Genomic DNA, 24,830 nt, shown 5'->3' with positions numbered 1-24,830 from the left:
TTTTCAAAGGTATATCCCATATTTGGCGACTTCAGTTTCATCCCATATTGGAGTGTAGGGGATCCTGTATTTTTGAGGGCATGCCAGCCATGCTCCCACCAGATTTCCCTCCAAGCTTTTAGCATGTACACAGCAATGAGGCCTCACATACCACAAGTCAGAGATCTGTTTGCTGGGATTGTGGCTGGCATGACACCACTTTCCGTCCTGTCTGTCCAACTGAACTGACACTGAGCTGCCGAATAAATTAGAGTGCAATAAATGAACTAATAATCAAATGGTTTCATCTCACAATGACTGGCTTGCCATTGCAAGTTTTGCATGGGTGTTTGATTTCCCGTGAGATCTGAGATCCACTTTTTGCAAGACTTCAAGCAACCTTTTATTCTGTAGTCGAAGGCTTTCATGGCTGGCATCCATAGTTTTTTGTGGGTTTGGGGGGTATGTGGCCATGTTCTAGAAGAGTTTGTTCCTGACGGTTCGCCAGCATCTGTGGCTGGCATCTTCAGAGAATGCTGGCATGGAAGTGAGTGGTGTGTGTGTGTGTGTGTGTGTGTGTGTACACATACACATACTGTGTGACCTTGGGTTGGGGGGAGTTGGTGGGCTCCCTAATTTCTTCCATGGCACCAAGAAAATACCAAGAAACATTACTGTCTGTTTCCGTTCTTTTCAGGAAAACCTCTTGAACCCTAATATGCCCTTAAAGTTAGTTAGCAAAGTTGGCTACCAGTCCTGAAAAACCCTAAACCCAAGACCCAGCAAATGCAAATGAAAACGACCCAGGGTCAGGGGTATTCCCAGCAGACAATGGATCTCTAATTAAACAGACACAAATCCTCTTTGCATATCCTCCCATCCTGAGGCCGTGCCATTCAACAACAGAACAATACACAGATTAACAAGGAAATCACTCCTGCCAACCCAGGGTCACACAGCATATATATATACCCCACTCTTGCCCCCCCCCCCAACGCAAACTCTACCGAGTGTGAGTGTGAACACCATGAAAATAACCTGCTTTCACACCGGCTTATTTTCATAGTGTGAATGGAGCCTTGGTGTGTTTTGTTTTGTGATTTGGTCATTGAAAAGTAAACGTGAGCTTTATTTGCAAGTCTCATTTTTGGAGTGTGAGGAAACACTGTTGTTAGAGGGAAAACATACCTTCTAGTTTGTCATTCACAACATATGCTTATTTAGATTTTACTGCTTGGGTGCGGAATCCTAGACAATTTTGCTGATACTGCTGAATTCTCTCTTTCTGACACACCAAAGTGTATATCCTAACTTTCTTTCATCATGGGACCCAAAGTGGCTTGCAATATAGATTAAAATGAAATGCAGCTAAAATTCTAGTAATAAGTTAAAAAACAAACAAACTAGCTTATTAAAATGTAAATTTATCAGTAATTTAAAACTGAATAGAGAGCCATGGAGCAGTGTTTTCCATGACTTTAGCAATAGAGCTACTAGCCATAGTGGGACCAATAGAAAGTGGTGGGACCTCTGCCTAAGATCTAAAGACTTGGGTGTGCTCATATAGGGAAATAAGGTATTTCAGATAGGCTGTGCCTTATCTGAAATAGGACATTTTTAAACAAGGTAAGAAGAGTTGCTTTTGGGTGAGAGAGAATTTTTATGATTTGATTTAAGATTTGCAGATGACGGAGAGAACAATTTAACGTATTGTTCTGTGTATCTCAGGGCCCACTTGCAGTGTTTTCAGCAAAGCAGAGGTGGACTGCTCCTCGCACAGTTCGTTTCAGTTGTGAAGCTGGGAACCTGGGATTTACCCTGAAAGGAGGCCCGCCTGTTCACGTTTACTGTCTCAATCCAGTTTCTCCCGCAGCAGTAAGGAGAAGTCTCATATAAATTGCTTTCTTTTGTTTTGCATGGCTCTGCCGTAAAGCTTAGCTGTATGCTGTGACCTTCCAATTTTTGCCCCCAAAGGGTAAAATGAATATTTCAGTGCATTTTTCAGTGTTAAATATTAACAAAAGTAGCACACCAGCACAGGGCAGGAAAAAATGTATTTCAAATAAAAATGGGGTTAGTGCTGCAGACTCCAAATTCCTCTGTTGGTTTAGGAGGGCTTTTTGTCCCACAATTTTAACTGCCATCCATGGGTTTGTTTGTTTGTTTTTTAGTTGTAAATTTAACTGAACTCTGACCCTCCATTACGAAATACACTGTAAATATTTCTTGGATTTCTCCTAGCTTTCTGGAATGGTATAATTCAAAGGCAGTGCATGGCATAATGAGTTCTGTGAAAGCATGCCTTATTTATATTTTGTAGACAATGCAAGTGCAGCAGGAAATCTCATTTTCTAACCTCTAATTGGAGTATGGTTCCTTGCTTTTGTGGTTCTGTTCAAATGATCCTCCAGACCATGGATCAGAAATGAGCCATTGAGCCATGCCTCCCATCTTCTTGTATGGAGCTTAACATCCAGATTGCAGTTTAGTGCCAATCAGAGTTGTTAGGGAATACCTTTATTAAGACTACTGAAACAAACCTTTGAGTTTTCCAGAACTCTTCATTTAGGAAGGACAAAAATCAGGGGATAAGGAAGCAATAAAAGCCCAAAATCAGAGCAGGTTCATTGGCTATATGGCTCAGTGAAGAGATTTTCAACATATCAGTTTTCAGCTTGCTGGGAGGCACAATTGATAATTTCTGTCTTCACAAACTAAACCTGGCTGAGACCCGGATTACTGGTTACTCCATTTTTCAAAGCTCCTAACTCCTCAGCAGGCTTAGAGCAGATGCATAGAGTATATGGTGATAGCTTGTTTGTTATGAAAGCACAAATAACAAACCATGATTGAGTTGTCCTTCAAACAAGAATCAGAAACCATTGTTCAATTTCTGATTTTGATTTATAGAGGAAGCATCAGTCATGGTTCTGCCATCTCAACCTTCTCAGCAAACCATGGTTAGAACTAAACTTAAATAGCAAAGCTGTCAGAGAAAGGAAGCAGAGAGGGATGTAGCTCATCTTCTATACTGGTTTGGAAAGTTATCGTAAACTAATCCTGTGTCTGCTGCTGCCTTGGCAGCTTCAGCTAGCATGTTGAACATGGTGTTTTCACACTTGCATCTTCTGCCTGTTCGTAATATACGTGTGAAAGAAGGTGTACCTTCCCACTTCTGTACTATTGTTTTACCCTGCAGTAGGAATAGAGGGAAAGGAGGACTTTTCATGCCTCCATGTACTTTGAGGTTGACTGCTTGCAAGAGTGAGCGTAGAAAGAAGCTGGGAATACAGGGGCCAGAGTTGGCACCATTTTCAAATGCCTCCTCTGTCTTGGAGCTGGCAAAACAACAGGCATTGTCGCTGGGCTGGGCATTGAAAGTCTGAAGTTGGAGCATGACTTGGGAGGGGGGGGAATAAAAAGATATAAAAAAGAATAACTGGTTAGAAGAAAGAAAATCTTGAGTTTGAAAATGATGTGCGGGTTATACAAAGTGTGGTAGCCACTATTACTTGCCTTTTACGAAAGTGGGAAAGGACGAACATGCCTGCAGTGCCTGTGATAGAGAAAAACATTTCATTTTCTGCACCATTTCAGCTGATCCTAAGGTGCACCCAATCGTTTTAAGTTGGCAGGTCTGAAAGAAGGAGACTGCCTTGTTGCTGTTGAAGGCACGGATTGCAAATGGCTGGGAGTAAGTGAGGTCTTGGAAAAATTCCGAAACCTGGAAGAACAGAAGACTGAGATTCAGGTGATCAGCTGCCAAGATACTACAGCTTCTATGGTAAGTAAAGGGAGACAATAGTTTGTGCAGGTCTCAACATTACATAGTTAAAGCAATTAGCCAGGCTCTAATCTTAATTAATTTAAAACTTTTTTAAAGTCATAATTCTGTATGCATTTATGTGGGAATCAGTGGGGCTAGACAAAGTAACTTTGCTTATTAGCTATTAAAACTGAGATGTTGTTGTTGTTGTTGATCTAATAAGGAACTCCTAATACTGAACAGCAGGATTTTATTCTTATTTTTAATAATTTGTTTTGCTGGGGTGGGGGAAATTGCAGTTGGCAAAGTACTATCTTATTGGTACATTCTGCTCATCTCTCCCCTTCCCCTGCTCTTGTATTTGGTTCTGGAAGTTGTAAATGAATCTGTGTTAACAAAACTTACCAGTGTGAATTTCTCACATCTGAAAACTTACAAAGAAGGGGGAGGAAGCAAAGATTTCAATTTTCTCCTCCATACTTACTGCACAATGATAATTATTTTTCCAAAGTTGATGCTAGCAATCATTCCAGCTATGTTTTGGAGGGATTTCACTCAGTGCAAAGAGGCCTTTTTGAAAAACATGGAGTACTGGACAAATAACTTTACACAGTTCTTCCCATATGAGCCTTCTCTGTCCCTAATAATAAGCAAAATTATTAGAGGTCTATGCTAATAATAAGCAAAATTATTGGCCTGTGCACAAGAGGGAAGATAATTGCCGCAGAAGAATGGTGAAGTCTGTCTCAGAAAACTATTCACACACTGTGTTGTTGTCTTCCAAATGTTGTTGACCCATCATGGATGACTGATTTAATTCTTTTTTTAATGCTCTCTCACCTCCCCCACCCTTCTCCTGCAGCATAACAAGTGTGCCACTTATTCCGTGGGCATGCAGAAAACATACTCTCTGATCTGTTTGGCCGAGGAAGAAGAAAAAAGTGATAAGGCCAAGAAAACAGCTCCAAAGCTCTCCTTTTTAAGCTGGGGGATGAAGAATAGGCCGAAAGCAGCTAGTACACTCTGTCTTCCTTCCGTTGTAGCTGGAAGTTCCACAACTAAGAAGAAACTCACATCTCCCTTCACGCTTATGAGTACGGACAGCTCATTGTACTAGAACTTCAAAAGGAGGTTTTCTTTCATCTGGAAATGATGTCTGAATGTGTGCCATAAAACTGAAACTTAAGTCTTGTAAATCTTGAAGGCCTGTGGTTTTAGAATATGGCCAGTTCGGATCTGACCTGTGTTACTTTTATACTTACAATGTCTTATGCTTTGTCTACTGACTAAGTGAGACATCATTGCAATGATTTCAGGAGTCACGTTGTTTTGTCGTCCAGAAAACTACATGGATCTTGTTTGCTACCAGACTCCTTCAAAGTGTCTCTGTGGGGCTCTGTCCTAAGTACTATATATTTTTTTAAAAAGCTATTTATAGCAAGTAATGTGTGCTGTACTACTGCAAAAACTATGAAGGATTGTTTATCATTGTGTCGCTGACAAGCTGCAATTTTAAATGAAGGTGGAATGAATATCCTGCTTTATCCTTGCAGGAACAGGAGAATTATTTGCTGATGTGGCACAGCATTCCCCTGTTGCTTATTATGTTGGTCATGGTTATACTTAAGTCCAGAAATGTTAGGAGAAATCAGTACAGAAGGGATTAATTACCTGGTGAGAATTAAACCCATCTTGCTAAACTCAAATTAAGCTGCCTTTTAGAGGCTTTTGGTGGGGCAGAGGACTTGTACTGAATTAACCTCTCATTGAAAAACACCATAATGTCACTTTGGTTTCCCTTTATCCATTATTACCTGTCAGCGGGACTAGCTTTTTGTGATCTGGTCTTGCAGCACTGCTGTAACACTTAACAGGCCCAGGTGTCAATGTTTGTGGGCAAAGCCCCCCTGACTGGCTCCATCAAGGCTTGGCATCTACAGGGAGCAACCTGAGCGCTTTTCTTTTTCTGGCGAGGCCCACTCCTCCTCCAAATAGCTCTGAGCAGTTGCCATTTTAAATTTTGCACTATGCTGTGTTGTGGGCATTGTGGGAAATCAAAATGGCACGCCACCAGCTATATTCTCCTGGTGAGCTCACACCTTGCATTCACTCATTTACAGCCGTCTGGGATCAGCCTGCAACAAAGCAGCTTCCATGGTACTGCTGTAATGTGCAGAGTAGGGCTGGGGAAGTTGTTGTCCTGCAAATGTCATTAAACTCTAGTTTTCATCAACCCTAGCCAACTTAATATTGATGGGAATAGTAATTCATCAGCATATGAAAGACTGGAGGTTCTCCAACCTGGTGTAGAGGGTAACATGGTTTAAAGATGTTCCCACTGACCTCCTGCTATTACTAGTCCAGATATTTCAGAATTAAGCTTTGTCTCTTGTACATTCTTCAATCTGGTTCTTTATATCTGTGAAGACAAATGGCCTAGAGAGCCGGGCATATTTAGCTTGGGGGAAGAAAAGACTGAGAGGTGATACAACATACATATTTAAATACCTGAAGAAATGCCATATAGAAGATGGAGCAAGCTTTTTTTTTCCTTTTTAAAATTACAAGAGATTCCACTCAAATGTGAAGAAGAACTTGCTGGCAGGAAGAGTCATCTGATGGTGGAAAGGTCTGCCTTGTAGAGTAGTGGACTCTCCTTTGGAGAGCTTTAAACATGTACTTGGCCATTGCCATCCTTTCCAGTGCTACGATTCTGTGAAACAATAATTATTACCAAGATGGCAATTGTGGTGCATTTTAAAGCTAAAAATGTCACACATTGCTACACTGCAACTTAGATAGTAGAGAAGGAGGTAGAAACAGAACAACTGCTTTCTGGCCCAGATCAAACTCCCAACGCCTGCCAAGTTTCACTTTAAAATAGGTCTATAATTTAGCAACAGCTTAAAGGACTGCCATCATCTGAGGTTTTCTGAAGCATTGGTATGCCTGAAGTGCTGTTCCAAAGAGCTTGCAATGTCACAAGCTATGCCTTGGGATACATTTAGGAACTGTCCCACTGGTAATGTGATTTTTTTGTACATTTGTTTCGTTTCAAGTTGCGGGTTGCTAACACAGTAGTGTTAGGCTGAAATATTGTCTACAGGGTAGATCTCACACTGTTTGATAGTCAAAACATTTTGAATAGATGAAATCCTAACTCCCATTTGAATTTATGGGGGTGGGATGGGGAGAAGAAATCCCCCTTGGCCTGCAGTGGAATTGGGATAGGCCTCTCTGATAGGAAATTTTAGATAATGTTTTTCAGTGGAAAGATTTTGGGATTTTGTTCATTTGAAAGCCTGGTTTATTAAACTTTGTATGAACTCACAGGGTTTTTTTTAGCTTTTGTGTTCCTACATGGTATAAATATATACATTTAAAAATGTATTTAAGAATAAGTTGTACAGAGGACTTCAGGGCAAGAAGCATTTCTCTTCTACTGCAGTTACAGATGGGATGAAACAGTGCAACTTTTCTTGACTGTTGACGTTTGTTTAAAATGCAGACGCAAACCAATTTGCTTCATAACTGCCCTCCTGTGAAAGGAAAACATAAATAGCTGCTGCTCTTTATCTATTATTGTTCTTGTTGTGCAATATTTGAACTGATGCTCAGAGCTGATCCTGGCACATAATAAACCATACGTAGCAAGTCATTCAGAAATCTTGTAATTTTAATCTGTGTGTCACCAGTGGGGTTAGATTGTTAACAGTGTCTGATATTTTGCATTTTAAGGTTTAGCTGCCAAGGTCCTCTAAAGGAATCTGAAACATTTAAAATTTGTTAACTGATTCTTACTGACAAATAAGTAAGAATAAGGCACAGATTTGTGGCCTTCCAGTGGATGATGAACATCACTCACCATTTGGCCAGGCTGGCCAGTGTTTATGGAAACAGAAGTTCAACAACACCTGGGCCTGTTACAGACTGCCAAAATAAAGCTGCTTCGGGTCTCTTTGGAGGTATGCTGTTTAAATGATGCCTGGGTCCTAAGAGTCCAGAGGTCACACCAAAGCCACGCTCCAGTCCTAAGGACTAGAGTGCAGCTTTGGTGCAGCTTCCGGATTCTTAGGATGCATGCATCATATAAACAGCATGCCTCCAAAGAGACCCGAAGCAGCTTTATTTTGGCAGTCTGTAACAGGCCCTGGAGACCCACAGGTTGCTTGCCTCATTTCATCCTATAGCCAAGAGATGGATGTTTTCCCCCTCAAATGTTTTGGACTACAACTTCCATAATCCTTTATCATCAGTCATGCTGATTTGGATTTCTGGGAGTTGCAGGCCAAAGTTCCCCTAGTCCTGCTGTTGCCTTCAAGACTGAGATAAATGGGCTCAAAGAACAGGCACTTTCTTATACATCTCCTCTAAAACTGGTTACACCTATAAGAGCCCTTATGAGCATATTTTATACCAGATTAAACAGTGCACAGTTTGGCATGGCATCTATTCTGCCAAAAATCCAGGAAAGCTGCTGCCAACGAGATTTCTTTCTGATACCAACTACCTGATTTCAGGCCATGAAAAATCCCCCCCCCCTTTTTTTTTTGGACTACAACTCCTACTAGTAGCTAGTCCCAGCTTCTGCCAACCTAGCAGTTCGAAAGATCCTTGACTAAATCAAGAAGACTATGGCCTTGAATCTGCAAGACCTGAGTAGGTTTGTTGAGAGATCAGTGACTTGGAGGTCTCTCATCCATAGGGTCACCATAAGTCAAAGTTGACTTGATGGCAGTTAACAACAACAAATGAATCTGTTGTTTGCAAAAAGAGCTGTGTGACCGTTTCACATATGCTGGTAAAGACAGACAGATTAGAAGATAAGTCGATAACTTCATTAGCAGTAAACGGCCCTTGCTCTTAATTACTCATATTCCCGGTTTACTTAATCTATTGGAACAGGCTAGCCCTTTAAAATAATTAATGGGCATAGCACTTGAAGTGGTAAATGAAGACACTGAAATATATACAAGGGGCAGCAAAACCAAATAGACGCAACATTAGCAAAGATGCTCTAGAGGGAAGGTGCATGGAAAGCTTACCATAAATTCAATCAAATAATGCCACAGTAGATACAGCTTATTTTGCTGTTGCAAGAAACCTTATGCCAGTTGCAGTCTAATGAGCAGAAACTTGGCTGTAGTATCTCTTATGTAATAGAGTGATCTGGAATAAACAAAACTACCCTCCCGTCGCGCACAGAAATACTGATCCTTCATTTGATTGTGAGTGATTTTGCACGACTCCCTGTGATTCGCAGAGGAAAGTCTGTCCACAGAGCTCACCCCCTTGCAGAAAACACCTCCCTCCCTCAAGGCATTCAACAGCGAAGGGAAGGGCATTTCAAAAGAAGACATAGATTTACTGGATTCCAAGCTTTCATTCTTCTGATGTCTGAAAAAAAATGCACACCTGCCCTGTAAACGGTGTAATTGTCTCCAGAGTTGGGAAAATAGTAATTTTTTTAATGGGGGAGTAAAGCTATGAGAATCCCTTAACTGAGGAAATTGCTGTCGTCCCCCCGCAAAAAAAAAGCAACAATGGGTTCCCTTTTTTGTCATTTAAAAATATAAGTAAATAACAATAAAGCAAAATAAAACAATGCATCTCACAACTTTGTATGATGTTGTGTGTCTCCTCCTTAGGTTCTGTTCAATGTAAGTGGTCGTTTTAAAATCCAGTGCAGACTTTATGTAAATCTAATCCAGAATGACCAACCAAAGGTTCAGATGAGATGGAGGTTGTCTTCTCTTGTTTCTGCCTTTGTTTACAAAGTCAATGAGTGGGAACCATTTGTCTATGGAAGTTCCTGATTTTGGTTGTCCTGAGTAACTTGCCATTCGGTCTGACAGTTTTTCAAGCAACCATAGGGCCCATATCTTTTCCCACCACATATCTAAAGATGCCTCCCCTGCTTTCAACAGTGGGTTCTTTAACAACTACAAAAATGGGTTTGTGAAAGGGCAAATGTTTCAGGAGGTTGCAGTATTTGTTGCAGTTTTCTTTTTTTAAAATATCCAAACAATGTTTCTGTGGTCTTGTACTACATTTTGGCAATTCCCAACACCAGCTGCAACATTTTATTCCCACCCTCATATGAGTTTCTTTTTAATTCTGAGACAACTCTGAGGGGGGGGATTTATATTCTTTTTTCTATTTATTTTTTTTTTTTTGCTTAGTGTTATAAATGCTGGTATTGCATTAGTACATCTGTGAAATGGCTCTTTTACACTATAACTCTAGGGGAGAAATTAGGAAGGTGGGAATAGGAAAATTATAGGACCATCTGAGCAAACCATCAACCTCTTTTAATAGAAAGGCTCCTAATATAGATCAAGAAATCACTACAAACAGCTCCCCAAAAGAATGGCATGAACAAACACAAAGGTGACAACAACTGGCAAAATCTAAGAAGTTAAAACCATGAGAACCCAAGTGCCTTTAGATGGCTTTGGAAAAAGACCTACAAATTTACTTCCATTATCCTTAATGAGAGGCGAAATGTAGCAGAAACAAAAAAGTGAAAGAGATCAGAGAATGCAGAAAAGACAAAGATACTACCATTGTGGCCACCGCATGCCTATGTGACAGATTCTCCCTTCCCTGGAGTGTAGGATGGCATTGTTAGCAAAAGGCAGAAAAACTCCACTCTGCCACTTGTGTAGTAACCCTGGGAAACTATCAAAGCGGGCGAAAGAGAGCCGTCCCTTGCCCCTCAAGTATTCTCAGTTATGGAAGACAAATTTGCAGAAATACATATTCCATTTTTCTCCACCCCTGGACATTTTGCAACGTTATGTTTGCAAAATATACATTCACACTCCAAAGGTTATTCAGTCAACATTTAGAAGATTCAAAGTCCTCTGGCACCTTGGCCAACATATTAGTCATGCCTCAAGCATTTGACGATCGGAGCCTAGTTCACCGACTCTAAAATGTAATATGCACTTCATATCCATCAGCTGTGACAGTTGAGAAAATACTTGGTGGCTGATCTATGACCTACATCACCATCCCTCTGTAAACATAGACCTTTAGTTGCCAAGAAACTACCTGTTATCATAGAAACTGCAGCAATCTCTTTTTTCTATGTGATGACCACAGCTGAACCACTATGGAGAAGTACGTATGCCTGAGGGGATCTTTTATCTTGCATAGGAAACAAGACTGCCTGAATGATTTTACCCTTCATGACTCATGAAAAGCCAAAGTTGGGAGGGGAAGAATTTCAGTCATTTGTACTGAATGTCCTTTTTATGCATGCATACTTTGGTTTCTCTCTTTTTTTAACTTTAAGAGTATTTTTAAACACCTAGATAATTTCCTAGTGTATGGACATTTCATTGGTATCTCTAAGATGTTGACCAACTCTAGCTCCAAATACATTCAGCTATCATATTCTAACGTCTGGAAGCCCACAGTTCTCCATCCCTATGCTTTGCTATCGAGGGTTAGGTTTAGAAGCACCTAGTGCTAGCACTAGAACATCAGAGGTGGGAGCAACATGTGTGTAAAATTTTAGAACTCATTTGGCATTGTGCCCAAAGATCATAAAAGATTTAATAGTTATTTTATTATATGTAGAACAGAGAACATGAACAGCACATTACATAACTTCATAAGACAATAAAGGGTTTTGCCATGAGGGTTTTGAACTAACACTCAGTTTTAGGGGACACACAAAGGGAGAGTATAATAGATTAATGGGCACAAACGTGTTGAGGCTTTCACTTAAATGAAGTGCATCCAAAGGTGTTAAATGATGAACAATTTTATTCACATCAGAATCTGAGGCCTTTCCAGGTTATTTTATTCCAAAGGACCACAAAACAGTGACATGCACCAATTTTTAGACTGCAGTTCTATGAAAACTTTTCCGATGGTGAGCCCAACTTTCATCATAATTCTTCCGTCTAGTAAAATGCAAAGAAGGCTGATGTATCACTTTCACTTCCCCGTAAAGTGTGTACAGTATGTTTCTTACCTGAGAAGGTCAGGTTATAACCTTTGAACTCCAAAAACGCATGACTGTGCTGGAAGTCATACAGAATGCTTCTGGCAAGCAAGGAAGTCTGAATCATACATGCCAATACTCCTCCTACGCATGTTGGTTGGGCAGCCCTCAGGGCATCCTGTGAGACTATGCTTTGCAGGTTCTACTCAAACAGCAGGTTTTCTTGTACATCACCTGAAACAATACGATTTACATAAAGCTAAAGGCTGGCTGTATGGATCAGGCAGCAATGAATAAGAAAAGTTGATGTGAGAGCAACCGGTAAGGATTTGCTCCCCAGCTCTGAAAAAAAAATGATTCATGCTTTCGGTTTCAAGAGGCCATTTCAGAGAATTGATTCATTCAGACAAATCTGATCAAAACTAAATGAAAGCAGGAGTCATCATATGGTGAATCAGTCAAGTTATCCAAAGAAATCGTAACTACACTTATCCACAATTCACTTGCATCTATTGGAGAGAATGGTCATTTGGCCAATGACTTTAATACAGAAATAAGGAAACATTGTCCCTTTAGATGCTTTAGACATGCTCCCAGAAGTCTCAGCCAGTATGGCAAATGATGACGAATTATGGGGTTCTTTTTCAGGGGATGGATGCTATAACCAATTCTCTTTAGAGATGTGCAACAATTATTTTTCAGCATTATCCATGAAAGGACTACCACGTAGTTTTTCCCAATGGTAGTAAATTCAGTTTCAAATCAATGTCAAGTCTGCACAGAACGAATATAGACACAGTGAAAAAGGCAGAGCTTATTTTGCTCATCAGCTGTAACTGGAGATCCTCCGCAGGTGTTTTGTAAGAAATCCAATTATGTTTGGAAAAGGAATCAATTAAGAAGTCATCTGGGTGGTACCCTTTCCAAGATGCTTGTCTCTGATGCCAATAAAATGAGATTACTTTGTTTGTGTGAAGAAGGCATGGATTTGTTGAGCTAGAGACTGACCAACTACCCCTTCAAGCTCTGGAACAGATGCATTACAGAGCCGATGGAGGTTTCCAAAATGTTGCAGAAGAAGCAGAGCTTTTGTTTTTCCAACTCCTGGAATCTGCTGAACTGTTTGGAACACAGACGCCTCTAAGAACTTGGGAGATTTCTTCGTAAGGAAAAGGTTGCTGGATCTATCTTTCATTTGTTCACACAGCTGAAACAAAAAACAAAATGTAGTCTGAGCACCCTCTTGTGGCTCACAGTACTAATGATCTCATTGGGTTACAAGGATACTCTTTTAACAGTTACCTTGCTAGATCAAACTGGGGTCTATCTCCATGGCTAGCTGTATAAACAAACAGACCAACTCAGCAGACAGCAGTTCTATCTCTCTGAGTATTATCTACATTAGAAAAAGAATATGGGACCTCCAGATATTTCTAGACTCCGATGCCCATCTACACCAGACAGTGTAGCCAATGGTCAAGCCAAGTGTACTTCCATTTATTCTAGAAAGTGGGAGATTCCTGCCTGCAGCTCTCTACAACTTCAGACAGACGTCTTTTTTGTATGGGACTTCTGGCATGCAAAACAGATGCCCTACCACTAATCTATAGACTTTGCTCGCCTACTCTTGCTTGCTTGCCTTTCTCCCAGCATTTATTTATTATGTATTTATTTGATTTGTATCCAACCTTTCTCCCAAATAGGACTCAAAACAGCTTGCTATTCATTTCATTCCACGCCCAAGTCCTTCAAGATCCCATCAAACCACACAAATTTTGATCAATAGTCATTTTAGCAGTGCAGACAGCTTGAGAAGTTACTTACTAGTTGGATAATAAGTTGTGCTGCTTCTCCCTGGTTGGCTACTGGTAGTAATGTCATTCCGAGTTCTAGGACGACAAATTTCTGCACTGCTGGGAAGTACTGATCACTTAGTGGAGTTTTTTCAACTATAACAATTCCTTGAAGATTGAAAGCCTTGAACAATGAAGACAAATCAACAGGAATAAATGGTGCCTCTTGAAACAGATACTTTCCCTACATCCTTATCTCTTTGTAGAAGATTGAAGGTTCTTTACATTACGTTTTTCAATCTGTATCTAGCCAGAGTTTCGTAGAGCAGAGCTATTCAAAGTGGTTTTCCCTGGACTATTGCTGGTCCTTCAGTCATTGCCCACTGATCCCTGGCAAAAAGAAACAATTGTAGCCAATGGGCACAAACTTAGTGCTGGACCCAGGAACATGGGGGGGGGGGGGAATATCTATTGGTCCCCCATTTCAGAAAGTCTGAGATAGTTTATTATTTGGTCAGCTGAACTTCCAAGGTTGTAAACAACAGACCAATATTAACATATATCTCAGACTATATTAAGCTTTCACCATTCAGGAAATTTATATTACAGAAGAATCATATATGTGTGTATGTGTATATGTATATGTGTGTGTGTGTGTGTGTGTTTGAAAATGTACAAAGCCAAACACAACACTTGAATAAATGTTATATATAAATATAAAGCTACATATATGCTACAAACAAAATACAACATAATAACAAATCTAACAACTACACCTATGCCCTACTGACTCTCCCCTTCTCTGAACTAAGGTTACAATAATACTTCCTCTAAACAATTACAGATCTTCTGCTTCTACTGTTTAAACAATCCCTAATTCATTTTACAAAACCTAAAACCGTTGTATACCCCCAATATGATTGTAAAAAAGAAATGAACATTTCCCAGTCTTTCTAAAATATTGTCAAGGATTTCTCCCTGATATTACGGAAGAATCAGCAGATGGCCTCATACTACAGACTGAGGCCTGTTACAGACTGCCAAAATAAAGCTGCTTTGGGTCTCTTTGGAGGTAGGCATAAATGATGCATGCATCCTAAGAATCTGGAAGCTGCACCAAAGCTGCACTCCAGTACTTAGGAATGGAGTGTGGCTTTGGCATGACCTCCGGACTCTTAGGACCCATGCATCATTTAAATAGCATACTTCCAAAGAGACCCAAAGCAGCTTTATTTTGGCAGTCTGCAACAGGCCTGAGTCTCCCTTATCTGGAATTTCAAAATCCCAAATATTCCAAACTCCAAAACTGTTCACAGAGGGAAAGGGAAAGCTCAGAATTTTCTGACTTGCTATAAAGTTAAAGCCTATATGCAGGGAAGTTTTCAAAGTTTAAGATCACTGTGACAAACTGCTGAACCTAGGTTTACATCGGACAATAGATACTTATTATATGTGTTAACTTTCTTATTTATTACCAGTTTTGTAAATGGGAAATGTTAACACAACAATTGTCACTGTTAATATCCCATCTTTGTAAGCATACTGTATATACCTGAATGTATAAGATTAAAGTCCTTGCATCTAAGGAAATAGACTATAATCTAGAAAATCTCATAGCATAATAAACCTATTTATCTTTCATGCTCCATGGCTCTTTCCTGGATATTTTTGCCATTCTTGTTAATATTTATATAATCCATAACATGCATGGTTCTTTACAGAGTACAAAGGAATGGGTCTTTTATTTCTGAACTGTCATAAATAACTTCACACCATACTTACATTTCTAAAACAAGCAAGTCTTCTTTTGAAGCCATTCCCTGCTACAAGGTCTGCTTCAGAAATATAGAGGACACAGGATCTGTTTGAAAGATGGAAGTCCACAACTCCCAAGCCATCTTCCAAAATGAGCTTAACCTTCCCTTCAAACACGAGGACCAAGAAGATTTTATTAATAGCAGAACTATAGCAAGCAACCTAATATGAATTTAAGTAAAATGTCATCTAATGGCTAAATATTTGTTTGAAAGGAATCTCAACTATTTTAATATATTTCCAAGTATATTTTCTAAGAGCCACACTACTGCGAAGGCACATAAATAGGACCGTACACAAATCAACTTCACTTAATATGTATCTTTAAAACATCCCAAAGGTTCCAGATATAGTACTGTACTAAATGTGGCTTTGTTTCCTAACTGGATTGGAACAAAAGGTACTAACAAGGACCAAAGATCAGCCCCCCGAAGCATCAAACTAGCACCTTATTTCATCTGTAGTACAGAAATGTTGCATCTTCAGATATGTACTTTCCTCATTCATATATTTACCTTGAATGCCCTGGGCAATCTGTGAGCCTTTCCATTTCTCACTGCCAATTATATGCCCATAAGGGACATTTACAGATCCTGTACGGACAGCGGTGGTTTTGCTTGCCATGGCCGAAGTCTTCACTTCCAGAACAAGACCCACACTATCCAAGTGAAAAAGAAGAAAAGCCATTATTACACCCAGCATCATTTTGGGGTACTAATATTTTGTTATATTATACAGTCGTCCCTCTAAGTCCACGGACTTGAAATCCACGGACTTGGAAATCTGCGGAGGGGTGACCACCATTAACCCCAATGGGACAGGAGCCCATGCTGTGCTCCCCGCATGCATGCATGCGCCCCATTCAAGCCTATGGGGCTTGAATATGCGCATGTTTCAGGACTCGCGGGTGTGTGTGTCTGGAACGGATCCCCCGCGAGTCCCAAGGGACAACTGTAATAGCAGTGACAGAGAAGCCAGAGCATGAATCTGAAGATTTTGCAGAAGAGCCCTCCCTCCTTGGCATTGGTCATCATTGGTCTGGGAGGGAATGAAAAGGCAGGCCCAACGCCATTAGGGCTAGCCTGAAGAAGAAGGCCCTCCCTCCATCCAGTCCCTCTGCCTTGGTCCAGGCCTCAGAGGGAGAGAAGAACCGCTGGACTCAATCCCCGTTCCCACCTCCATCCCCTTCTCCTTTTGTGCCGTGTCTTTTTAGATTGTAAGCCTGAGTCTGAATCTGTCAGCCGCTCTGAGAGCCTTTAGGGCTGAAGCGCCGGGTATAAATACCGCAAAGAAACAAACAATCTGGACAGGCCAAGTGAACTTCTCTGGGCCTATAGCTAGGCGTTTAGGGGCCTATATTTTTTCGCACGCTCCCGAGTCCTATCGCCATTTACGCGGGGCGTGCATCGATGATGCGCCAAATGGCGCAGTGCATGAGGGATGTCACAGCGCTGCTCCAGGGTGCTTGACGGACAAAGGAGCTGCATCTCTTTAGGGGCTGCGAGGCCCCAGCACTCATAATTCTTTTCTGGCTCAAGGCTATGGAATTCTGGGAGTTGGAGTTTGTTGTGGGGTCCAGAGTGGAGCTCTGCTCCGCTCTGGGCCCCACAACAAACTCCAACTCCCAGAATTCCATAGCCTGTTGAGCCAGACAACAAGTTAAAGCTGTCTCAACCTGGATTATTTCTGAGGTGTGTTTTGGATCTGAGGCTGACTCAATGCTAGGGAATTCTGGGAATTATAGTTCTGTGAGACATTCAGCCTTCTCTGTCAGATGGCTCTGGGTGCCACAATAAACTACAATTCCCAGGATTCCCTGGCACTGAGCCAGAGCAGTTATAGCAGCCTCAAACTCAACGTCAAGGAGCAAATGTCCCTAAGAAAACAAAGGTAGAACCTACCTACCTCACCCACCTTTAAGCAGAGACCTGGGCGCGCTCTAGGACCGCCGACCAATCACAACGCAGCTCTCCAGCCTCGCTGGCCAATGAAGAGAAAGGGGGCGGGGCTTACCATTAATAACCTGAGCGCGCGCCCTCTGCTAGCCGACCAATCACGATGACGCAGAACCTCCAGCCTCGTTGGCGAACGAAAGGAGGGAGGGGAGAGGGGCGTGGCTTCCGACGAACGACCTGCGCGCGCCGACCAATCACGACGCAGGCGGGGGTAAGGGGCGTGGCTTACCATTAACGGCCGCAAGGAGGACTCAGTAAAGCGAGCGGCGATTGGAGGAAGCGACTGAAGGTTAACCAATCGGGAAGTGGGTTGTTGCGGTGCGGTTGCTAAGGGGAAGCGTCTGTGTTTTGTCTGCTGAGAAGGAGTGAGTGAGGCGGGGAGCGAAGCCTCCCTCGGCGCTGGGCTCTGCCTTCCTCCTCCGCTGCCATGGCGTCTTACTTGAGGCAAGGCCGCAAGGGCCAGTTTGTGAGTATCCATCCCGGGAAGTCCTTTGAAAGGAGGAAGAGGAGGAGGTCTAGAAGCATAGAGTTGGAAGAGGCCCCAAAGGGCCACCCAGCCCAACCCCTTTATTCCGCCATGCAGGAACTCTCCGTCAAAGCAGCCCCCAAAATGGCCACCCAGCCTCTGTCCAAAGGCCTCCAAAGGAGGAGAGTCCTCCACTCTCTGAGTGTCTTGCTTGACTCCCCTTATTGTGACCTGGCTTTTGATCTGCCATTGGTTCTATGTCCAAATCCCTCCTGGGATCCTGGCTTATGATAATTCATTAGTTGTCTTTAGAAGACAGTTAGGTTTGGGAAGGCAGCCCTCAGAATCCTCCTTGCAGCAAGGCGGCCTTGGAGGACTATCTGATCTTAGGCAAGGCTTTACTGCATTTTGATGCATAGAATCCCAGAGTTGGAAGAGGCCCCAAGGGCCCTGATCCAGTCCAAATCCAATCTGCCATGCAGGAACTCTCAGTCAAATCACCCCCATTGACAGATGGCCATCCAGCCTCATGTCTAAAGACTCCACTACACTCCAAGGAAGGAGTCTCCTCCGCTGTCGGAAAGCCCTTACTGCCAGGGAGTTCCTCCTAATGTTGAGCTGGGATCTCTTTCCCTGGAGCTGGCATCCATTGCTCCTTGCCCTGTTCTCTGGAGCAGCAGAAAACAAGCTCGCTCCCTCCTCAGCATGGCGTCCTGCGCTGGGCCCCACAACAAACTCCAACTCCCAGAATTCCATAGCCTTGAGCCAGACAACAAGCCAAAGCAGTGCCTAAACAGGTTATTCCTCCAGCGTGGATGCAGCCTTTGAATGCCTAACCCTAAGGACTGGAGCTGGCTTTGGCGCGGCTTCCGGACTCTTAGGACGCATGCATCCTTTAAACAGCGTACCTCCAAAGTGACCCAAAACAGCCTCATTTTGTCCTCTCTGTTCAGGCCCAAAGGGAAAAATACATTTTGAGCGTTACATATTATTTTGCATGCCCTAATTTAAGGATTTGGTTCATCTGTGTAAGAATATACAGTATTGACAAGTTGCTGATGGATGTAAATCTTCCCGGCTAAAGGACTCTTGGATGTTTTAGTGGATATGAATGGCATTTAAAACCATACCTACAGTTAGATCCATTTGGTCCTGTTGCATTCATTAATTTACATGCCAATGTTCTTCCATGTCGTATTATTGTTTCTCAGTCCTTGTTCATGCATAGATTTGTGTTTCTCCGTTGTGTTAGTTTAGTCCCATTGCCAACTAACTTTATTTTGCGTTGTCTAGAAACACATAGCTCATGGCCTGATCCCTGCAGCTACTATAGCTCCCAAAGCTGCCGTCCCCCGCACCCCTCCCCCTCGTAGTCCAAACCCTTCTCCAGAGAGGCCCAGGTAGGTCATCATGCTTTTCATTCCTTGATTACCAGTCATTATGTACCATTAAATCTCTTGCCGGTTTGAATAGTTAGCAGGAAAAACAACGACTCTTAACTTGCATGTCGCCTTTCCATAAAACAGGTGCATGCCAAAAATATAGAGCATTGCTAAGAACTGGATGAAGATGGGCATCAGCCATGTGTATATCTTATTTATGCATTAATTTAAATTCACCTTCTGCAAGTGCCTAGAAAAACCTGTTGAGTGACAAAGGCCCCATACAGACAGGCCAAAATAAAGCTGCTACGAGTCACTTTGGAGGTATGCTGTTTCAATGATGCATGCATCCTAAGAGTCCGGCGGCCGCGTCAAAGCCACAGTCCAGTCCTAAGGACTGCAGGGCAGCTTTGGTGCAGCTTCCGAACTCAGGACGCATGCATCATTGAAGCAGCATACCTCCAAAGTGACTTGAAGCAGCTTTAATTTGGCCTGTCTGTATGGGGCCAAAGAGAGCAATAGTCAAAAGTGTCAGGTTTGCTGCACAAATGTGATCTGTTATTTTTGGGCTGAGAAGAACATTTCTTTCATCCGTGAGCTTGTTGGCAGACATCTTGCACTGGTGTGATTGCAGTAATTACACTAGAAGCTATTGAGTGTGTGTGAATCCTACCATGGTCATCACACTTCTAACATTGACCTGTGGTGTCCAACTTTAATCATTCTTGGTAGGGTATGTTGACAGGATCACCATTGGATCCACCTCCAACACATTCTCCATAAGGCTGTTCTCCATAGTTGATGCTCCTTAGCTTTTAGACCAGTGGTCTCCAAACTGTGCTCTTTAAGGGATTTTGGACTTCAGCTCCCAGAATCCCAGACTATTGGCCAAAATATCTTAAAGGGCACAGTTTGGGAGCCACTGTTTTAGACACTACACTGGTCTAATGCTGGCAGTAGATGTAGTTATTTTAAATAATGTATGTAAATCCATTTAGTATCTTTGATGGATCTTATTCTTCTCTTTTCCTTTTGACCCATAAGCAGGGCTGCTGTTTTATTAATTTTAGTAACTACCAAACAAATAGTCATAATAGAAAACACAATCTACCCTGACAGTCTCCCTTCTTCCCAGTTCTTCTCCTTTGTTTTCTTCCTAAAAAACTAAACTTACCAGATTTCCCTCATATCATCTTTACAGCACAAGCCATACTCACTTTTCAGCAGTCACCATACATATCTGTATCCTCCCCATCTCTCTACACCTGTTGTTCACTCTTCATGCACACTCCTTAATCATCCTTGTGATATTGCGCATAATATTGCAATACAGAAACACATAATCCCAGGATCATTCTTCCCTAATGTTGTATCTTAGAGGTGTTCAGACAATGCTGCTATGGCACAAGCTAGTTGTGTTATGACATTTGGTGGCCATATCTTCTCCCCTCTCCCTCGGCCTCAGACATGTGAAAGACATCACTCTACATGCTTAGAGCTCCTCTATACAAATCAAGAGACTGAGACTGTCAGGCTCTTTTATGCTCAGATACTAACATGAAAAAGGTGGGTGAGTGTCCTGGAAGAGCCATTGTGGTATAGTTATTCAAGCCCAACTCAGCCATGAAAACCCACTGGGTGACTTTGGGCAAGCCACACTCACTCAGCTTCAGAGGAAGGCAAAGGCAAAAGCCCCCTCAACAAATCATGCCAAGAAAACCCTTTCATAGGGGATCACACTCTGGTCTTCAGAGTCATAGTCCAATGCTCAAACAACTACACTATGTTGCTCTCAAAAGCATTTTTACTTATCCCATACAACTTATATTAAAGAAACCAATAAGAATTTGTTATATGTCGTTCCAGCCCGGTTCAGACATAACAGTTTCAGTTTACTAAACAGTAGTTTCTTGTTACATCCAAACCTTTAGTCATGTACTACAATTCAGAATATGAAAACAGTACCTGATCCTTTTTTTTTAAATCCTGGTTTGAACCTTAAAATTGTACCACAGCTTCCCTGTTCATGTGCTAGATAATGTCCTGGGTTAGCAAAGCCTGTGACATATGGGAGAAGGGAAGGAGAGAGTGCATGAGCATAGTTCTCATTCTTGGTCTACGTAATTATGGCTTATTAGACAATGGCAGTTATGTCTGAGCAGCCTCTGATTAAAACATGACTTACAGTTGGGTTTTGTTTGTACTCGTGTAATCCAGGATCATCGACATGTATATATTATCTGTACAGTTGTCCTTCCACATTCGCTGGGGTTAGGCAGAGGAACCCCATGAATATCGAAAAACCACAAATAACAAAAACACTGTTTTTGCCTGAGATAACAGCTCTCTAGGAATCTCTAGGTCCTCCAGACATTGACCATAGAATTGCACTGGAGGAGCTACAAATGCCTAGAGGAGTGTTCTCCCTAGGATTCTCTAAGGCCTGTTACAGACAGCCAAAATAAAGCTGCTTCGAGTCACAGTGGAGGTATGGTGTTTCAATGATGCATGCGTCCTAAGAGTCCAGAAGTCGCACCAAAGCCATGCTCCAGCCCTAAGGACTGGAGCGTGGCTTTGGTGTGGCTTCTGGACTCTTAGGACGCATGCATCATTGAAACACCATACCTCCACTGTGACTCGAAGCAGCTTTATTTTGGCTGTCTGTAACAGGCCTATGTCTTTCAGTGCAACTTTTGGTTAAAGTTGACTATAGGGTTGTACTGGAGGATCTAAATATTCTAGAGAGAATATATTAGTCAAATCTGTGAATAATCAAAGCCTCAAAAGTCAAAGCCGCAGATGTGGAGGGATGAGTGTATTTTTCTTAGATTCAAACCTCATTTCTTTCATGGGGTCTTTCTTCACTGTGTGCTATTTTTTCCGTGTCACAGCAAACAATGGGGGACCCTCCATGCATAAAGCTTGGTATGCACGTTAGAGTGGCTCCCACGCATATTGGCATAACTTGGTATAGAATAGCTCAGTGAATGCGTTCATGGTTCTCTTTCCGTAAGCTGACAGGAGGAGTTCTCTGCTATGTACATGAGCTAACTGTTCAACTTCATAGTTTTATATTTAAACTCCTGACAGTTAAAGAGATATTACTCTTTCCACTAAAAGATTTGATCAGTGAATAATGCTTCAAATAACTAATTATAATTTTTGTGTTTAATAGATCTGCTTTGGCAGCAGCTATTCTTGTGACTACTCTGACTGGGCGGACTATTGCCATTCCTCATCCTCGTCAGCGTTCTCTTTCTGAAAGTGATGCCAGCAGTTTGCAGGATCGAGAAAACTACATTCAGCCATATGCCACAGTCACTGAGCTACGAATGGGGTAGGATATGTATTTTGTCAAAAGTTTATATATTAGAACTGCTGGAAAAGAATACTTTATGTCTTTAGTAACCAAAGTCCAAGAACTCAAACTTACTGTATGGCTCACGTCAGATATAGTGGGAAATGTGAGTGAGCCTGCATGTGCATCAGACCCATAGTTATCCCCATCTTCCCCTTTCATATACCAAAGGGGGATGTCAGAAGCATCTGCTTCCATTTTTAAACTTGTTATATTTCTTCAGAGCTGCTAAGGAGGTGGAACAAATAGAATACTTTATCCTAGGTTCCTATACAGTAAAAGCATGACAACAAAAAGGCCAACAAATTGCATTCACAAAAATGGTGTGATCCTAGGTTGGACATCACCTTATATCCCATCTTAGGTTGAGGCATGTAGGTTATTGTATTTTCACATCACCATCAAACAATATGGCTCTCTTGGTAATGTTATATGATCATTGGAAGGAAATAAAGCCTTTTCTTTTTAGACATTGTTCCCCATTGTTTCATTTCTCTAAATCAAATGTTTCAACAATGTGTGTGACTCATTAGAAATAATGTGTTTTCTGGTTGCAGTCCAAACTGGAAGAGTGATGGCGATGAAAGGTCTGCTGTGCACTCTTTTGAAGTATCTGATAGTTGTTGTGATGATGAAGACATGGATACATATCCATCAGACACAGAAAAAGAACCAGAGCCTATCTATCAGGTTATTGATAAAACAGGAAGCGTTAGTAGCAAAGCCCTGTATGCTGTTCCACACAAAGTTAAAAAGGTAAGCTTTCAGGTGTTTCTTTTTGTCAGCTCAAATGGTAAAAGTGGTAAACTGGGCTGGGGAGAGGCTTGAGGGGCGAGCGCTTGGCCTTCCTTCTCCTCCCCAGCCCAGATCTCCCCTCCCCATATTTTTTTTCATGTGCAAGGTAATTTGTTTTCTACATTGGTGTTTTATTTCACCAGTAATTCTGCATTTCTCTTCATTTTTAAAGTAACAAACTGTCTTTCTGCAGCAAAGAATCCCCCCCCACACACACACCCCATGCATTATGATAGGATATTGTACCATTGACACTGAAGATGGACTCACGTTACTCAAGAAATCAATTAACTTTTGCTAGCTGGATATTTGCTTTCCACAACTCTAGTCATAGCTTATCCAAAAGCCTGATGTGAACGATAGCTAAAACTATAATCTTAGATACAAAGTGATTTTCTTATTTTTATATAAATTTACAATTTTTAATTATTTAATTCCCCCCCCCCAAGTTGTATGACAGCCTTAATATCTGGCATGGATAAAACCTAGAAGCCATTCTAGGCAATGCAATGTGTGTGTGTGTGTAGAGCTTGGTTAGTGGCATTCATAGTCAATATCTTGGCAGTGCCAGACATGCTACTTAGCATATATCATGAGCTTTCTAGGCAATGCAGACTTGCTTCTCTAAACAATGCAAATTGTAATGCTTGCTATCCCCATCTCAATACAAAAGAGAGAGAAGGAAGAGACATGGTTGTCCAAAACTCTATCATGGAGGTGGCGGAGGAGGGAGGTAAAGTGTGAGAGGGTGGTGGAGGTTAATGGAGCAACAGAAAAGAAACTAGAACCATCCTGCTGTATGTATAATTAGTAATCTTGTAGGTTGCCTGCGTTCATGTACTTTAACATGCATGCTGTTTTTCATGTAGACTGTGGATTTATAAACTACTATAATCCTTTTGTTTAGGAAAATCTTCTGGTCTCAACTAATGCAGATCGTGAAGAAGATGATTCTTCTGTCCATGAACCTACTTGTCTCATTCGTCCCAATGTTCAGGTGGAAGGTAGGGTTACCTATTCAGCTTATTGGTGTAAAATTTTCAGAGTAATATTCCAGGATCTTCACTGAAATGTGGAATGTGTAACAAAATGTTGTATCCCCATCCCTTGAAAGGTATGCTTTTGTTCATGGCTTCTGCCAGTGTCAGAAGAACTCTTGTAGTGTGGGGCTCATGAAAATGAGGGTGTTGCTTCAGGAGAAAGGAAGGGACAATGTAATAAATGGAATTCTAGTTAAGTAAATAAATGTCAAACAAAGGTCTCTTTTCACTGAAATTGAAATAAAAAACAAAAGGAAGGAAGCTGTTGCTCAGTTTTGAAATTTGGTCTGCTGTATTTCTCCTTCATCTTGAAATACTTTGCCTCAAATATATTATAATCTCTCTTCTTTCATAGAACTTGAACACTCTGGGACAAATTTGAAGGTAAGATCAGCATAAAGATGCTCAAAGTAATTGTTTTTAAAAAGGAAATAAAGGGCTGTTTATCTGTCTATTTTCATTCCACACTTCTTCATAAAGACTAAGGCCTGTTACAAACAGGCCTTTGCGGCGCCCCATCACGT

General features: G+C 41.6%; 3 protein-coding genes across 8 annotated transcripts in view; 2 read left to right on the top strand and 1 right to left on the bottom strand.

Annotated features, from left to right (window-relative positions):
• Window positions 1-7,728, top strand: part of RHPN2 (rhophilin Rho GTPase binding protein 2) — a 35,934-nt gene extending 28,206 nt beyond the window's left edge. For 2 of the 4 annotated variants that reach the window (XM_089539928.1, XM_089539930.1), the window contains 3 exons: window positions 1,708-1,854; window positions 3,608-3,763; window positions 4,608-7,728. In XM_089539928.1, coding sequence (XP_089396054.1) covers window positions 1,708-1,854; window positions 3,608-3,763; window positions 4,608-4,862 — 558 coding nt within the window. In that variant the 3' untranslated portion in view covers window positions 4,863-7,728. Of the gene's footprint in view, window positions 1-1,707; window positions 1,855-3,576; window positions 3,764-4,607 lie in introns of those variants that run through there. The other 2 variants (XM_089539929.1, XM_089539931.1) reach the window with 2 other exon arrangements.
• Window positions 7,729-11,385: 3,657 nt separating this feature from the next.
• FAAP24 (FA core complex associated protein 24) lies at window positions 11,386-17,124 on the bottom strand. 2 transcript variants are annotated; one of them, XM_089540738.1, is made up of 5 exons: window positions 16,986-17,124; window positions 15,826-15,968; window positions 15,278-15,417; window positions 13,527-13,679; window positions 11,386-12,909 (listed from the first exon to the last, which is right to left on the bottom strand). In XM_089540738.1, exons 2-5 carry the CDS (start codon window positions 15,932-15,934, stop codon window positions 12,661-12,663), a joined length of 651 nt encoding a protein of 216 aa, XP_089396864.1. In that variant the 5' UTR covers window positions 15,935-15,968; window positions 16,986-17,124; the 3' UTR covers window positions 11,386-12,660. The 2 variants fall into 2 exon arrangements, with proteins under 2 accessions (XP_089396864.1, XP_089396865.1); XM_089540739.1 differs by lacking the exon at window positions 16,986-17,124 and adding an exon at window positions 16,487-16,686.
• A 392-nt stretch (window positions 17,125-17,516) lies between these two features.
• CEP89 (centrosomal protein 89) overlaps window positions 17,517-24,830 on the top strand; it is a 35,210-nt gene continuing 27,896 nt past the window's right edge. For both annotated transcript variants that reach the window (XM_089539957.1, XM_089539956.1), the window contains exons 1-6: window positions 17,517-17,731; window positions 19,025-19,131; window positions 22,289-22,450; window positions 23,029-23,227; window positions 24,174-24,270; window positions 24,662-24,690. In XM_089539957.1, coding sequence (XP_089396083.1) covers window positions 17,693-17,731; window positions 19,025-19,131; window positions 22,289-22,450; window positions 23,029-23,227; window positions 24,174-24,270; window positions 24,662-24,690 — 633 coding nt within the window. In that variant the 5' untranslated portion in view covers window positions 17,517-17,692. The remainder of the gene's footprint in view (window positions 17,732-19,024; window positions 19,132-22,288; window positions 22,451-23,028; window positions 23,228-24,173; window positions 24,271-24,661; window positions 24,691-24,830) is intronic.

Source organism: Sceloporus occidentalis, unplaced genomic scaffold (genome assembly GCF_023333645.1).
Source record: "Sceloporus occidentalis isolate IW3139 unplaced genomic scaffold, rSceOcc1.0.p SCAF_10, whole genome shotgun sequence".
Classification (NCBI taxonomy): Eukaryota; Metazoa; Chordata; class Lepidosauria; order Squamata; family Phrynosomatidae; genus Sceloporus; species Sceloporus occidentalis.
This window is presented reverse-complemented; position numbering and strand designations above follow the sequence as displayed.

Bases quoted from the DNA above. Each gene is read 5' to 3' on its own strand.
- FAAP24 (XM_089540738.1), bottom strand. From the start codon at position 15,934: ATGGCAAGCAAAACCACCGCTGTCCGTACAGGATCTGTAAATGTCCCT. The intron at 15,418-15,825 runs GTAAATATATGA...TCGTGTTTGAAG, and splicing joins GATTGCCCAGGGCATTCAAG to GGAAGGTTAAGCTCATTTTG. The intron at 13,680-15,277 runs GTAAGTATGGTG...TCATTGTTCAAG, and splicing joins GACTTGCTTGTTTTAGAAAT to GCTTTCAATCTTCAAGGAAT.